Source organism: Lissotriton vulgaris, chromosome 1_1 (genome assembly GCF_964263255.1).
Source record: "Lissotriton vulgaris chromosome 1_1, aLisVul1.2, whole genome shotgun sequence".
Lineage (NCBI taxonomy): Eukaryota > Metazoa > Chordata > Amphibia > Caudata > Salamandridae > Lissotriton > Lissotriton vulgaris.
In genome coordinates this window covers 1028941847-1028956101 of record NC_141685.1, presented here as the reverse complement: position 1 = coordinate 1028956101, position 14255 = coordinate 1028941847, and the positions used below count along the sequence as shown (strand labels likewise).

The 14255-nt window shown below is 44.3% G+C and overlaps 1 protein-coding gene across 14 annotated transcripts in view; it reads left to right on the top strand.

Annotated features, from left to right (window-relative positions):
- The window catches only part of CACNA1A (calcium voltage-gated channel subunit alpha1 A), a 1308076-nt gene that overhangs the window by 523046 nt on the left and 770775 nt on the right, over positions 1-14255 (top strand). For all 14 annotated transcript variants that reach the window (XM_086961990.1, XM_086962030.1, XM_086962039.1 and 11 more), the window contains one exon: positions 4882-4994. In XM_086961990.1, the coding sequence (XP_086818116.1) occupies positions 4882-4994 (113 nt within the window). The remainder of the gene's footprint in view (positions 1-4881; positions 4995-14255) is intronic.

Here is a 14255-nt window from a genome sequence, read left to right as displayed (position 1 = left end):
CACTGGCTATATGACAATCAGCTCTGACCCTGTGCCTCATGGGAACAGTCCAGTCCGAACTACCAAGCCATGTCTTTCCCAGACCTGAATCAAGCATCCAAGGACCGGTTTCTGGCTATCAGCCTTCATCAGCCTGGCTTGCTTGACTCCAGTGGTGTGGAGAGCCTGGGACTCACGTCTGAGTATACCCAGCACACTCAGGGTGAAAATTGCAAAAAAACACAGTTGATGGACAGAATGTAGAACAATGTCATACATTCACCCCAGTACAAGGATCTGGGCCTAAATCCATCGTTTTTTTTGCACTCCACACCACCCTGGGTTAGACACTGGCTATATGCAAATCAGCTCTGACCCTGTGCCTCATGGGAACAGTCCTGTCCGAACTACCAAGCCATGTCTTTCCCAGACCGAAATCAAGCATCCAAGGACCGGTTTCTGGCTATCAGCCTTCATCAGCCTGGATGGCTTGACTCCAGTGGTGTGGAGAGCCTGGGACTCACGTCTGAGTATACCCAGCACACTCGGGGTGCAAATTGCAAAAAAACACAGTTGATGGACAGAATGTAGAACAATGTCATACATTCACCCAAGTACAAGGATCTGGGCCTAAATCCATCGTTTTTTTGCACTCCACACCACCCTGGGTTAAACACTGGCTATATGCAAATCAGCTCTGACCCTGTGCCTCATGGGAACAGTCCAGTCCGAACTACCAAGCCATGTCTTTCCCAGACCGGAATCAAGCATCCAAGGACCAGTTTCTGGCTATCAGCCTTCATCAGCCTGGATAGCTTGACTCCAGTGGTGTGGAGAGCCTGGGACTCACGTCTGAGTATACCCAGCACACTCGGGGTGAAAATTGCAAAAAAACACAGTTGATGGACAGAATGTAGAACAATGTCATACATTCACCCCAGTACAAGGATCTGGGCCTAAATCCATCGTTTTCTTGCACTCCACACCACCCTGGGTTAGACACTGGCTATATGCAAATCAGCTCTGACCCTGTGCCTCATGGGAACAGTCCAGTCCGAACTACCAAGCCATGTCTTTCCCAGACCGGAATCAAGCATCCAAGGACTGGTTTCTGGCTATCAGCCTTCATCAGCCTGGATAGCTTGACTCCAGTGGTGTGGAGAGCCTGGGACTCACGTCTGAGTATACCCAGCACACTCGGGGTGAAAATTGCAAAAAAACACAGTTGATGGACAGAATGTAGAACAATGTCATACATTCACCCCAGTACAAGGATCTGGGCCTAAATCCATCGTTTTTTGCACTCCACACCACCCTGGGTTAGACACTGGCTATATGCAAATCAGCTCTGACCCTGTGCCTCATGGGAACAGTCCAGTCCGAACTACCAAGCCATGTCTTTCCCAGACCGGAATCAAGCATCCAAGGACCAGTTTCTGGCTATCAGCCTTCATCAGCCTGGATAGCTTGACTCCAGTGGTGTGGAGAGCCTGGAACTCACGTCTGAGTATACCCAGCACACTCGGGGTGAAAATTGCAAAAAAACACAGTTGATGGACAGAATGTAGAACAATGTCATACATTCACCCAAGTACAAGGATCTGGGCCTAAATCCATCGTTTTTTTGCACTCCACACCACCCGGGGTTAGACACTGGCTATATGCAAATCAGCTCTGACCCTGTGCCTCATGGGAACAGTCCAGTCCGAACTACCAAGCCATGTCTTTCCCAGACCGGAATCAAGCATCCAAGGACCAGTTTCTGGCTATCAGCCTTCATCAGCCTGGATAGCTTGACTCCAGTGGTGTGGAGAGCCTGGGACTCACGTCTGAGTATACCCAGCACACTCGGGGTGAAAATTGCAAAAAAACACAGTTGATGGACAGAATGTAGAACAATGTCATACATTCACCCCAGTACAAGGATCTGGGCCTAAATCCATCGTTTTCTTGCACTCCACACCACCCTGGGTTAGACACTGGCTATATGCAAATCAGCTCTGACCCTGTGCCTCATGGGAACAGTCCAGTCCGAACTACCAAGCCATGTCTTTCCCAGACCGGAATCAAGCATCCAAGGACTGGTTTCTGGCTATCAGCCTTCATCAGCCTGGATAGCTTGACTCCAGTGGTGTGGAGAGCCTGGGACTCACGTCTGAGTATACCCAGCACACTCGGGGTGAAAATTGCAAAAAAACACAGTTGATGGACAGAATGTAGAACAATGTCATACATTCACCCAAGTACAAGGATCTGGGCCTAAATCCATCGTTTTTTTGCACTCCACACCACCCTGGGTTAGACACTGGCCATATGCAAATCAGCTCTGACCCTGTGCCTCATGGGAACAGTCCAGTCTGAACTACCAAGCCATGTCTTTCCCAGACCGGAATCAAGCATCCAAGGACCGGTTACTGGCTATCAGCCTTCATCAGCCTGGATAGCTTGACTCCAGTGGTGTGGAGAGCCTGGGACTCACGTCTGAGTATACCCAGCACACTCGGGGTGAAAATTGCAAAAAAAACACAGTTGATGGACAGAATGTAGAACTTGTGACTGTCCCCCAGTCTAGGCCGACCAGATAACAGTGAGTGGCACTTTGTGCTTTTACGCTCTATATTTACTTAAAATGTTAAAAGTGAATATATCTGGTTCTACTGGTTGAATTATTTGTCATTCTGGTACCACTTTATTTATTACAATGTATTTACTCTATTCTTAATTGGTTTGGAGTTATTCTTGTGTTATGTTTTCACTTTATTACGGTTTGTATGCTGCATAAATACGTTTTACACATTCCCTTTAAGTTAAGCTTGACTGCTTTGTGCTAAGCTACCAGAAGTTTTAGCACAGGTTAATTTAGTGACTCTGTGTGGTTAATCCTGATAAGGATATTGGTTGTTGTCTAAGTGGGACATCCACCCCCCACAACCAATAACCTGATTTCTAATAGTGCTTATATTGCATGTAAGCCAATGGAAATTACTAACGCACATCACCTCCCCTTGCACTGCTCTGCTTTGCTACCGAGATAGAGTCAAGTGCTACAGTGGAGTATTAGGTCGCAGTAAGGAGACAATTGTGGAATTGTTACTTGCACAGGACTCACATCCTGCACAAGTAATAATCCAACGTCTTACACTGTTCTTACTAATTTAAACCAGGGTGGCTTTTAGAGAAGTAGAGTTCATAACATTTCCTCATCTCTGGCTGCCCAGCAGCTCAAATAGTGACTAGGATAGGTGATTAAAGTATCATCATAAAGGTGTGCATTTTGTCCTTGCTGAATGAACATTTCTGCTGAGTAAAACAGAAAGGAATAATTCAAGAATGGGAATCTGTGAATGATGAATGATACCAGTGGCAAAGATCTGTAGCTGTAAATAAATAACTGTATCTTCCTTATCGTTAAAAGAGCTCAGTGACACCCAAACTTGACTTCTACAAAACCAGAAAGCTATGACCCAACAAAGGTTTTGCCTGTTCAGAGAAACCCAATCAGGGGTTCACCTAATTCAATGTTTTCCTAAAGTCCAAACCAGAATGTGTTCTCGTTCTGAGAGCTCTGCAAGGTATAACCTGGGGATCACCTGATTTGGATATGCTTTAAGAACCAGCTTGGTTTTCTCTCCATTCAAAGAGCTCTGTGAAACTAAGCCCAGATTTTCTCAAGTTCAGAAAGCACTGGAATGCTCACCATGTAATCTCTCACAGCTGAAAAATCACCACAATAATTAGCTTTAATGTTTTTCCCAGTATAGAAAGTGCTGAACCAACCAAAATCCTTACCCAGCTCAGTAAGCACCACTGTGCTCATTTTACAGCTTCTTCTAATTAACCATTCTTAAGAGTAACCTAAACATTCACCAATTTATGGGTCACTGTAAATGCTACACAGTAATATGCAATCAAAGCTTTCTGCGATTTCACAGTTGTAAGTTCCAAAGAACATTTTGTACCCGCTTAGAAAGTGCTGCTTGACATATTGTGGGCTGCCTTCCAGTGCAGAGAACATTACAAGGCCAGTTTTAGAGTATCTCCTAGTTAGATGGCATCGAAGAAACATTATCAAATTTTTCCCAGCTTGGAGTGGAAACCCCTTGTAAATGTCTCCTACTTTAAAATGTGCTTTAGTCTCTATTATTGTGTTCCATCCATACAGAGAGCACTTTGAGATCTACTCTAGAGTTTCGTACAGCTTAGACAACACTACATATCCATTACAGAGTTACCCAGACTAAAAGGCACCACCAAGTCCAATACAAGGTTCACCAACTCTAAAGAGCCATGCAGAACTTCTGTTGTAGAGCCCCTTCACCAAGTTTGTTTGTATTTCACTTCAAAAAAAATCATGAAGTATTTCTCGAACAGAGAGTATGGTAAAACCAAACATGGGCTTCTCTTTTTAGAGACAGAATTGCAGCAGCTCATAGGACAAGAGATAATTTTTTTCACTCCCTTTTTCTATGAGGCATTTTTTGCCCAGGTTTGTGTCTGTCCAGCTGTTAGTATAGTTAAAACTAATTAAGATAGGGTCATCTTTGAATCCGATCAGAGTTTGGTAGCGAGAATAATGCTTTAGTAAGCATATCCCTGTTAATGAGGATGTAGCTATGGGTTGGTGCTCTCCCTCTTTGCTTGTGTATACATTCAGAGCAGATATTCCCCCCTTGTTAGTTTTACTCATCTCTCGTCAGGATAAAGCATGAAGGGGCTTAGGTTTTCTGCAGGGAGTGGCATGGTATTCTTTTGATATGCAGAATTGTTTTGAGATGCAAGCCAATGTGTGAATATAAAGACAATCACTGCATATTACCTAAACTATTTAACACGTATGTCTTAGTAAGAGTCTGCCTTAATTTCTCTTGCTTTAACTCCCTTCTGTTTCTCTCTCTCTTACAGACTTTGCAGAATTCATTTTCCTGGGACTCTTTATGTCCGAAATGTTTATAAAAATATATGGGCTGGGATCGAGGCCTTACTTTCACTCTTCGTTCAACTGCTTCGACTGTGCTGTAAGTGCCTACTCTCATTGAGAAACTGACTGTATATGTTTGATTGAGTTGAAGAAATTATGTGTGTGGAGTATGTTCTTGTGTGGGGTTAGCTAGTTGGTCCATGCAGTAATGCAGGTAACACCTTCTCCCCACTAGTAGTTGACAGCCTCCTGATGCTGGTCCTGCCAGTAGGAATATGTCTTTTACTAGTTCCATATTCTTCCTGCTGTTCTGCATCTTAGGGGCCTCATTGATAGTCAGTAGTAGTTAGAATATTCATGACTATGCTTGGGGACCCCAGAACACTTCCTTCATATATTAAAGTCCATCTGTAGTTGAAGGTAGACACCTCATTGTTGAACGGTCTGTTGGCACCTCTTCCATTATAAACACAGTGCAGCTTTTCTAGCATTTTATCAGAGATTTAAATCTAAGAAAGGTCCTAAGACCAAATTTCAGCTGCTAGCTGAAGATATGTGCATAAGTATCTCCAATAACTTTTTTGCTTTCCTCTCTGTTAGGAAAAAATGCAGGTAAAAAGCACCTATCAGGCCATAGACTCAAGATACCCATAGAGTTCCCTGTTCCTTTAAGAGTTCAGCAGTTTTCCTGTCCCATCAGGCACTGTACCGGTACTTTGCCTCACAGTGCCAGTTATTGTTTCTGGCTTGTGCGTAGAAGAATCTCACAACGCTTCAAGAGTTCATTACCCAGTTTTTCTTCAAAGTTTACTTCGGTACCGAAGTTTTATATTGTTCATTTAACATTTCCAACATCCATCTCCATTTTCTAAAACTTTTTGTCATCCTTCACTGAAATATTTCTAAGAAAATACCATCTGTTTTCACAAAATGCACTTCATGAGGAAGAAAAAAGGCTGCTTCACACCCTCATGCTACCTGTGTGATGTGTGTTTAGCCACACATTCAGTGAAAGACGGCAAATGTTATTAAAAAAAAGAACAAAATGAGACCTTAAGAATAGAAAGGGGATCTGTCCTGCCTTAGAAGAAAACTAGATGACTTCAGAGTGCAGGAAGAGAGGAAGACAAAACAGAGAAGGAGCTCCCTCTCTGAAACTATTCCCCTTCATTAGAAAGACTTCCACAAACGGAGATTTAAAGAGAAGGACATTGAAAACATCATCACTATCACTCAAAACACTCCTGCCACTTCAGGAGCACATGTCAATCATTGAAACCTTCACCTCCAACATGCTCACTCTTGAGGACTTTAACGGCACCGTCAAAGTCGATGCCTCAGGTGCAGACTCATGTGATTTCACCAACACCACTGGTGTCTGCTCCTACACGGAAGTCTTCACCTTCGTCATGACGTTCGACAATGAGACAGCTCAGATTACCATCAAGGAAATTATGTCTGGCATAATGACGTTGAGATCTCTTTCAGGAGATCGGCATCAAGAAGTTCAAATTTGAGAAATGCTTCAGCGTTCATTTTTTCCTCTTCATCACATAATGCTTTTCCATCGGAATTTCCTAACTCTTCACAGGTTTTAGGAGTGATCATTCCAGCTAAAGATCTGGACGCTTCCTCCAAAACATCATATGTCTTCAGCTCCAATAGCGTCTCTGTGCTCTGTACACCCATTGAGTCCTTTGATGGTCCCTACAAGCACATCTATGTCACCTGGACCATTCAGACCACAGAACAATGTTACCAATTCCTCAAGAGCTGCTGTGGGCGAGATAAACAAGAAGAAAATAACCATCTTTTTCTCCTTCAACATTGAGTGGTCATTCCTCTGACTCCTTTACTTCTTACACACTAGCATCTCCTGTCGAATCACCCATAAGAATGTCCCCGGTTGATTACATTCTAACTTTTCAAGACGTACTAATAAGAGGACAAAGAAAACTTAGTATAGAAATGGACGCTCTGCAAAGAGTAGTCTATGTTATCGTGGAGGCGTTACTGCCCAGAGCCTCTCCGAAGCCTATTCTCCCATTGGTGCCAAGTGTCAGAAGAAAAATACTTGAGAACAGCGATGGTAAACTCAGCAAAATCTAGAGTTCAGTGGAAATGCAATCTTCTCAACAAGGCCTAATCCACCCTAGACAACAGACTGAACCTGACTCAGTCATAGTGTTTGCAGTGAGAAAAAGACATGCTTCTGCACCCGAGTCATGAGTTCCACCAGAGAGCAAGAATAAGAGGTTAAAAGCAATTGGCGGAAAAGTCTGTGAATCAGCTTTGCTAGGAAGATAAGGCAGAACCTTATAGTAGTCTCTTGCTGCTTTTGATCTTGCTAAGGAAAGGAGACAGGACTTTTTAGAAATTGTCCAAGAGGGACTGACTTCCTCCAACCAGACAGTCAGCACTGTAGTAGACTCAGCTAATTTAGCAATCACAGAGTTCTGCCTCCAGGCTCAGACTAACATCTTTACAGCCAGAGGCTCAATTAAAAATCATGAATTTACCTTTTACCGAAGTAGTCCAATTCACTCCTAATACAGATGAGGATATAGAGCATATGAAAAAAAGACAGAGACCATAAAAGGAAAGAGAGTTATTGATCTCATTACAAAAAGAGGGATTCGCGATATCAGCGGAGACATAGATTTCTATTCCCACAATGGTCCTTTTACTCCCAAGCTCAAGCACAGTAACAACAATAACAGTCTCAACACCAGCACAAAAATGGTAGAGGAATAGGCCAGTAACACCTGCGCTCATACACAAAGTTGCTCTCCCAGTCAAAACAGTGAACGATCCACTCCTTCATTTCTGTTACCCACTATGATAGCGTGGAAAACAACAACTGTGAGCAGATGGTTTGGTCCTACAAACAGTCAAGACCGGTGATGCTCTCCAGTTCAAAGCTCCTCCTCTATTAATCTCTCCATAATCAGTACTGGAATACCAACTCTCGCTTTTGGATGTGGAAGTACAATCTCTGTTCCAACATAGTTAAATAGACCCCATTCCTTCTTCTCAAAGAGGAAAAGGCATCTATTGCAGATAATATTTGGTCTCCAGAAAAGGTCCTAATTAGATGTAAGGCAAACAAACAAATTGATTAAAAAAAGAAATACATGATGGTAATCTTGCATCAAATTTACGTACAGTCTCTGAAAGGACACTGAATGTGCTCTGTGGATTTATGACTATTTTCAGATTTCAGTGGCTGCGAAATGCAAAATGTTTCTCAGATTCATAATCGGCAAAACCCATTGCCAATACAAGGTTCTACCTTTTGGGCTGAAAGCAGGTCCAAGAACATACTATAAGTGCATGCAGTTAGTAGCTGTTCACCTCTGAAGGAAAAAGATCTACATTTACTCTTAATCGGATGACTTGTTGATCAAGGCAAAATCTGCTCAGCAGGCACAGTTGAACTTCAACAGAACAGCAAACTGTTATTTCGCCTGGGTCTTCACATCAGTTTTGTAAAGTCAATGTTGTCACCAGTACGTATACTCAATTACTAACAATAAACACTCAAAAGTGAAGAGTGTGTCCTTCAGGGTCAAAAGTATCTACCATTTTGCAGAAATGTCACCAATTAGTACTAATACCATTTACAACAGCTTGTCAGATATCCTTCCTGTTAGGGTCCATTGCTTCATGTATCTATACCTGGTGCCCAATGCTCATCTCCACATGAGATTGCTGCAACTTTGCCTAGGTGACCAATGGTCTCAATGCAAAGAAGATATGCCTCTGGATTACAAACCTAGGTGTTTTTTAGGACACCTAATAAATAATGATACCACTGGGTGTGTTATTTATCGGGTGTGAAATAAATAGCACACATTACAAGTTTGTGGGGAGCCTTCATACTACCATTGAAGAGGGCCATAATTTTAGTGCAAATGGACAACAATGCACTACCTCAACAAACAAGAGGGCACCACGTCTGGAATTCTTGCCACATGTCTACCAATCCACCAGAAATGGGGAAGTGCACTACAAATGCAATTTGCCATGCACCACCACTGCTATACCCCCTCCCCCTTCGCAGACATCTACCGACAGGATGCTTCAAAGGGCCCTAGGAGTGGTGGCCACTGAGATTGAACTTACAGAACGCAGACTGTCATTGACCCTGGACTTACACCGAGCTGGTCACATTATGACCTTGCCCACAACGCATAGTGATATGGAACGCTCATCCGACCTCTGCCACAAATACGGTCATCAGATGTGGGCACTGGAGCAATTCCCAAGGAGGAGGGGTGTTAAGTCCAGCAACATCAAAGATTCCACAAAGCCCACTAAGGCTGGGATCAAGCGTAAGAAGTCTAACGATGGAATACCGGAGTTTATATGTAGTGCGTCTGATCTGCTTGCATCTAAGGGGCCAAACCAGAAATTGTCAATTTGCGTATGCCAACACCAGCGAAATACTTATTACACGTATGGCAATTTGGTTGGGCAATAGGCTAAAAGATGTTTGTGGGGACTGTGCCATAATTAACTTTAGGAATCTACGCATTGTACAACACCTCTTGTACCAGAGTCAATTCCCACTAATTACAGGCTCTGCCATCAGACTCCTCCACTTACATATTTTCCTAGGCTAGATCCTACTAATGACTTAAGGGTTGATATTAGACACAGACAAAATGATTGGCACCAGAACCAGCTAATGGTGGGGCAGGACGCTGTACAACTGAGACCATACACCTTCGATTTGCCCATGGCAAATAGATTTGGGGTTTTAGAAGAAGTCGATTGACTCATGGTTGAGTGGGCACCATGGATGACATGTGTGAGTGAATCCTTAGTGGAAAGGGCTCAGGATCCTAAGATCAAGGTACTTAGTCCCACCGACAAGGACCCAGTCTGCACCCTGTAACTGACCGCCATGGCTCCGTTGTCTACCCTAGTTGCCTAAAGTTCTTTCAGTAACTTACAGCCCAATGTCTACCTTAACTACACGGGACACATATTCTCCCTCCCCTACACACTCCCATGCTCTTATTTGTTCCCATGGCACCCTAGTAACCCCAGGCAATTCAGATAGGAGATTAACTCACTGGTATCAACAGAACCTCTGAGTAAGCACCGCACAGCGTTATTGGAACCAGAAGCCTTCCCAGCTAACAAGGTTCAGAGAGGCTCCTTTGCCAACCCTAGTGTATCGAACCAACTTAAGGTCCTATCATGGAATGTCGCAGGTCTGAAAAGCAAATTAGACTGCCCTGACTGGGAGGAGTTTGTGGATACCTGTGACATTTGTATGTTTCAGGAATCCTGGGCACAGAGGAACCAACTTGCTTGGGATTTGCTTCATTTTATTTACCTTCTATATCTAGGGGACGGGGTACACCATCAGGTGGACTTTGTACGTGGGTTGGATGTCATCTAAGTTGCACGATCACACCAGTGGCGCATTGCTCCCCAGATATTCTGTGCCTTATACTGAGCTTTACCCCAGAGTTTAAAATAGCCTTATTCATCTATTTGAAGCCGGTGAGGACAGGACAAGAATCACCTACCATAGGCCAACTTGATGGTCTGGTATCTGGCTGTTCGATTAACTCTTTAGTAGTGCTGGGAGGTGATCTAAACTGCCAATTTGAACCTATGAAAGATCTAACAGGTTCACCTGCTACAGAGGGGGATGAACTGTGGGCCATTCCGGAGACCAATATCTCTCCTATCAGGGCTTGTGCACCTTTGGCTTTGCAAATAAAAGCACTTACCTTAAAACATTCCCTGCGAGCCTCCAACAGCCATTTTCAGCTCGGACTCTCCTGGGAGATTCACTTACAATAGAGTTGGACACCCCTCCATCTTAGATTATTTCTTAGTAGAAACCAGGTTGTGGGGCCAGGTTAAGGACTTCACTGTCAGGCTGCGCCATGACAGTGATCATAATGCTCTAATACTTGAACTCACAATGCCAAAGATAGGGTACCAATTGGCAGAAGCTTCTGCTATTGATCACAGATCGACACTCACTAATGACAGGCGGAAAGTCAGGTGGGCATGGGTGGAAAAAACACCCCCAAAAATGTCTCTCTTATTTGAAGCCATTATACCCAACCTTGAGGCCATGCCAGAGCTTGCCAAGTCAGGAGGTATTGCTGCATCCCTTGCAGAGGTAGCAGAGGTCAATGAGTCCATCACCATAAAGCTTGAGGAGGTGTTTTGGTGAGCATGTGCAAGGGGCCGTGGGACGAAGCATACACAGACATGGTTTAATGGTAGTTGTTGAATGGCAAAAAAGGCATTGCTAGAGGCTATAAAGTGTAAGACTGCAGTAAAATCAGCAAGGTCCCTCTATTAAACCACTACTGCATCTGCAAAAACGGATTGGGAAACAGAACAATAGGAGAGTTTGAAACTGGGCCTGAATGCCAAAGATATGAAAACATTTTGGAGTATTATTTCTACAGGCAGCATCAAAGGAAAGGCGGCAATTGAGCCAAATAAAGCTGCTGCTTGTTGGAAATAGCATTTTTTGGCTCTTTATGCCTCATATACTGTGGAGGCCAGCAGCCTTTCCCCAATAAATCTGACTCCCTCGATCACTGAAATAGCTATCCCTGAGATCACTCTGGCAGAAGTCACAAAAGCCCTAAACCGATTAGTTCCCGGGAAAGCTGCAGCCCTGGACAAGATACCAGGGGATCTCTTTAGGGCAGAACCCAAGATTTGAGGTCCATACTTATGGGTGGTCTATAACGCCATCCTACAGGGAATGGCCCTTCCTGTAACCTGGCTTGGTGCGGGGATTCTTCCAATATACAAAAAAGGATCACCTCTGTTACCAACAAATTATAGACCGATCAGTTTGATCGATGTTTCACAAAAAGTATTTGCCTGGATTATATTAGATCATTTGCAATCCTGGCTGGAGGAACAAAAGATCATGACCCCGTGTCAGGCCGGGTTTAGAGAAATAACTTCAACAATAGATCAGATTTTCAGGCTCCAACTTCTTTATTGGAAATCAGTACATTCTGAAGGGGGTAGCCTGCATCTGGTCTTTGTGGACCTCAAGAGTACATTTGATATGGTACCCAGAGACGCCCTGTGGGGGGTTTTGAGCGAAGTTGGGATACCCTACCATCTTTTAGATATCATGAGAATGATACACACTGGCAATTATGCCCAAATCTGGTACAATAAAAATGGGGAACCCACGCCGCCGATCTCCATTAACAGGAGGGTAAGACAGGGATGTGTGCTCTCCCCTACCCTGTTCTGCATTTACATCAATGGACTGGTAAGTGTGCTGGGAGAACTTAAGGATATAGACACCCTCAACCTAGCGCACAATCAAATTCCTGCCATGATGTTTGCTGACAACACTTTACTCTTCTCCAAATCTCCCATGGCAATCAAGAGAATTTTAGACGGGTTTTGTGAGTTCTGCAGGTCTAGGGGGCTGTAGATCAACATCCAAAAAACGAAATTTATGGTCTTCAACCCCAACAGATCAACGCGCCCTAACCCATGCATGAATGGCACCCCTCTTGAGCGGGTATCTACATTTGACTACCTGGGCATTACTTTTACTGAAAATATGGCCTGGTGGCCTCAAATAGCCAAGTCTAATCTTAAATGGACTCAGTCTGTAGGTGGCCTGGCCAAGTTTTATAGAAAGTCGTTTCACAAGCCTTTAAGCCCAGTCATGGAGATTTATAAAACTCAGCTTTGGAGTGATGCCTTATATGGGGCTGAACTCTGGGGGCATTCTCACCTTAGCCCTATTGTGAAAACTCAGGCAGCTATTCTGCTTACCAGTGAGCTCCTCTCTGGTTCCACTGCATATGGATCTTGGGATGAGACCCATCGCAGAGGAAATTGTCTGCAGATTTTGACTTTTTTGGTGGCGGTTCTAGGTGGTGCCAGAATTGGCCGAATATAGATCTGAGCTCTTAGAGATCTTGAGACTCCCCAGCATAGGTAAGCTGTCATGGTTCGCTTATATTTGGGAAAGCCTTCGTACTATTGGCAGAGATGATTGTTGGGAAAATCCAGACACAGCCTGTTTGAGAACCCAGTGTAAACAACTAGCTTCCAGCTATAGGGCATGCAAACTCGATAAACTCCATGAAGATTCTACCACTGGATCTCTTACATCAAATTTTTGGGACGTGAAGGTTAGGTATAACATTGAGCCATGCCTAGATGAAATTCGACCAGCATTACCCAGGAAACTGTATGTGCAGTTCTGAAGTAGGGGATCTCTGTGTATAGTCATAATCTTGTGAATAGTCCCGCCCATGTGTGTGGACCCCAGAGCAATCGAGATAGTCTCTTAAGTTGTCTTCCTCTGCCGTCCTGCATAGACACTTCAGAGAAAATCAAAGACAAATAATGCAGCCTAAAACTACAAGGCTACATTGGCGAGCACTTCATCTCGAAGTGAAAAAGATAATAGTATATTTTACACATTTTGCAAAGTTTCACACCTAGAGAAACTCCCCTTCTCAAAAATCCTTTTTCATGATAGAGAGGAAGGGTTGGACAGACAAGCCCCATAGGCTGCCATTATGTGTCTGGAAAAGGGATACCGTGCCTTTAAGGAACTCTCCAGAGACCCTCGGTATCCCAGAATGCACAGCCAAAGGCCTTTTACTTTCAGTTCTTTTTTCCGACTCCTGCTAGCAGGACCCTGGAGCATTAAGCTCTACCTTTTTGGGTATATCCTCAATTTTGGAGCTTTTCCAGTGTTTTGAGTGTTTCACTCGACGTCTGGGGTCTCCCTCTTCCAGTTGCTGTCTTGTTTGACCAGTTTTGCCACCTCTATTTTGTCGAAATGCCAGCTTTATTCGACAAGTGTCCTGAGTGTGGTAGGAAGTAGGCAAAATTTGACCCCCACAGAGTTTACATACTCTGTCTCCCTTCTACCCATGTCCCTGACTCCTGTGATATCTGTCACTCTTTCTCCAGGAGGACTCTGCGTGACAGGGAGAAGATTTGTCTCCAAGGCCTGGAGCAGAGGAGACATCAAGAACCAGGTGGGACTTCTGGGCATGGGGGGACTCTGTCATCATCCTCTGCCCGTGCATCGGCCTCTTGGGGGCTCCCCAGTCAAGAAAAAAGGCCCAGAAAAGTCACCGGTCCCGGTCGACGTCGATGGCTTCGACGTCGGTGTTGAGAGGTATGACTACCATCTGTTCCCCGTCGACCCAGGGCTCTGGGTCGAAGTGGCGTTGACATTCGGCGTCGAGGGGTAGGACGTCGAGACCTCGACGTCGTGATGAGTTCCGAAGAGGTAGTCGCTCGCCGTCGAGGCTATACCGCCGTTCGCCTTCAACATCGACACGAAGATCGACGTCGAGGAGAGAAAGATCGA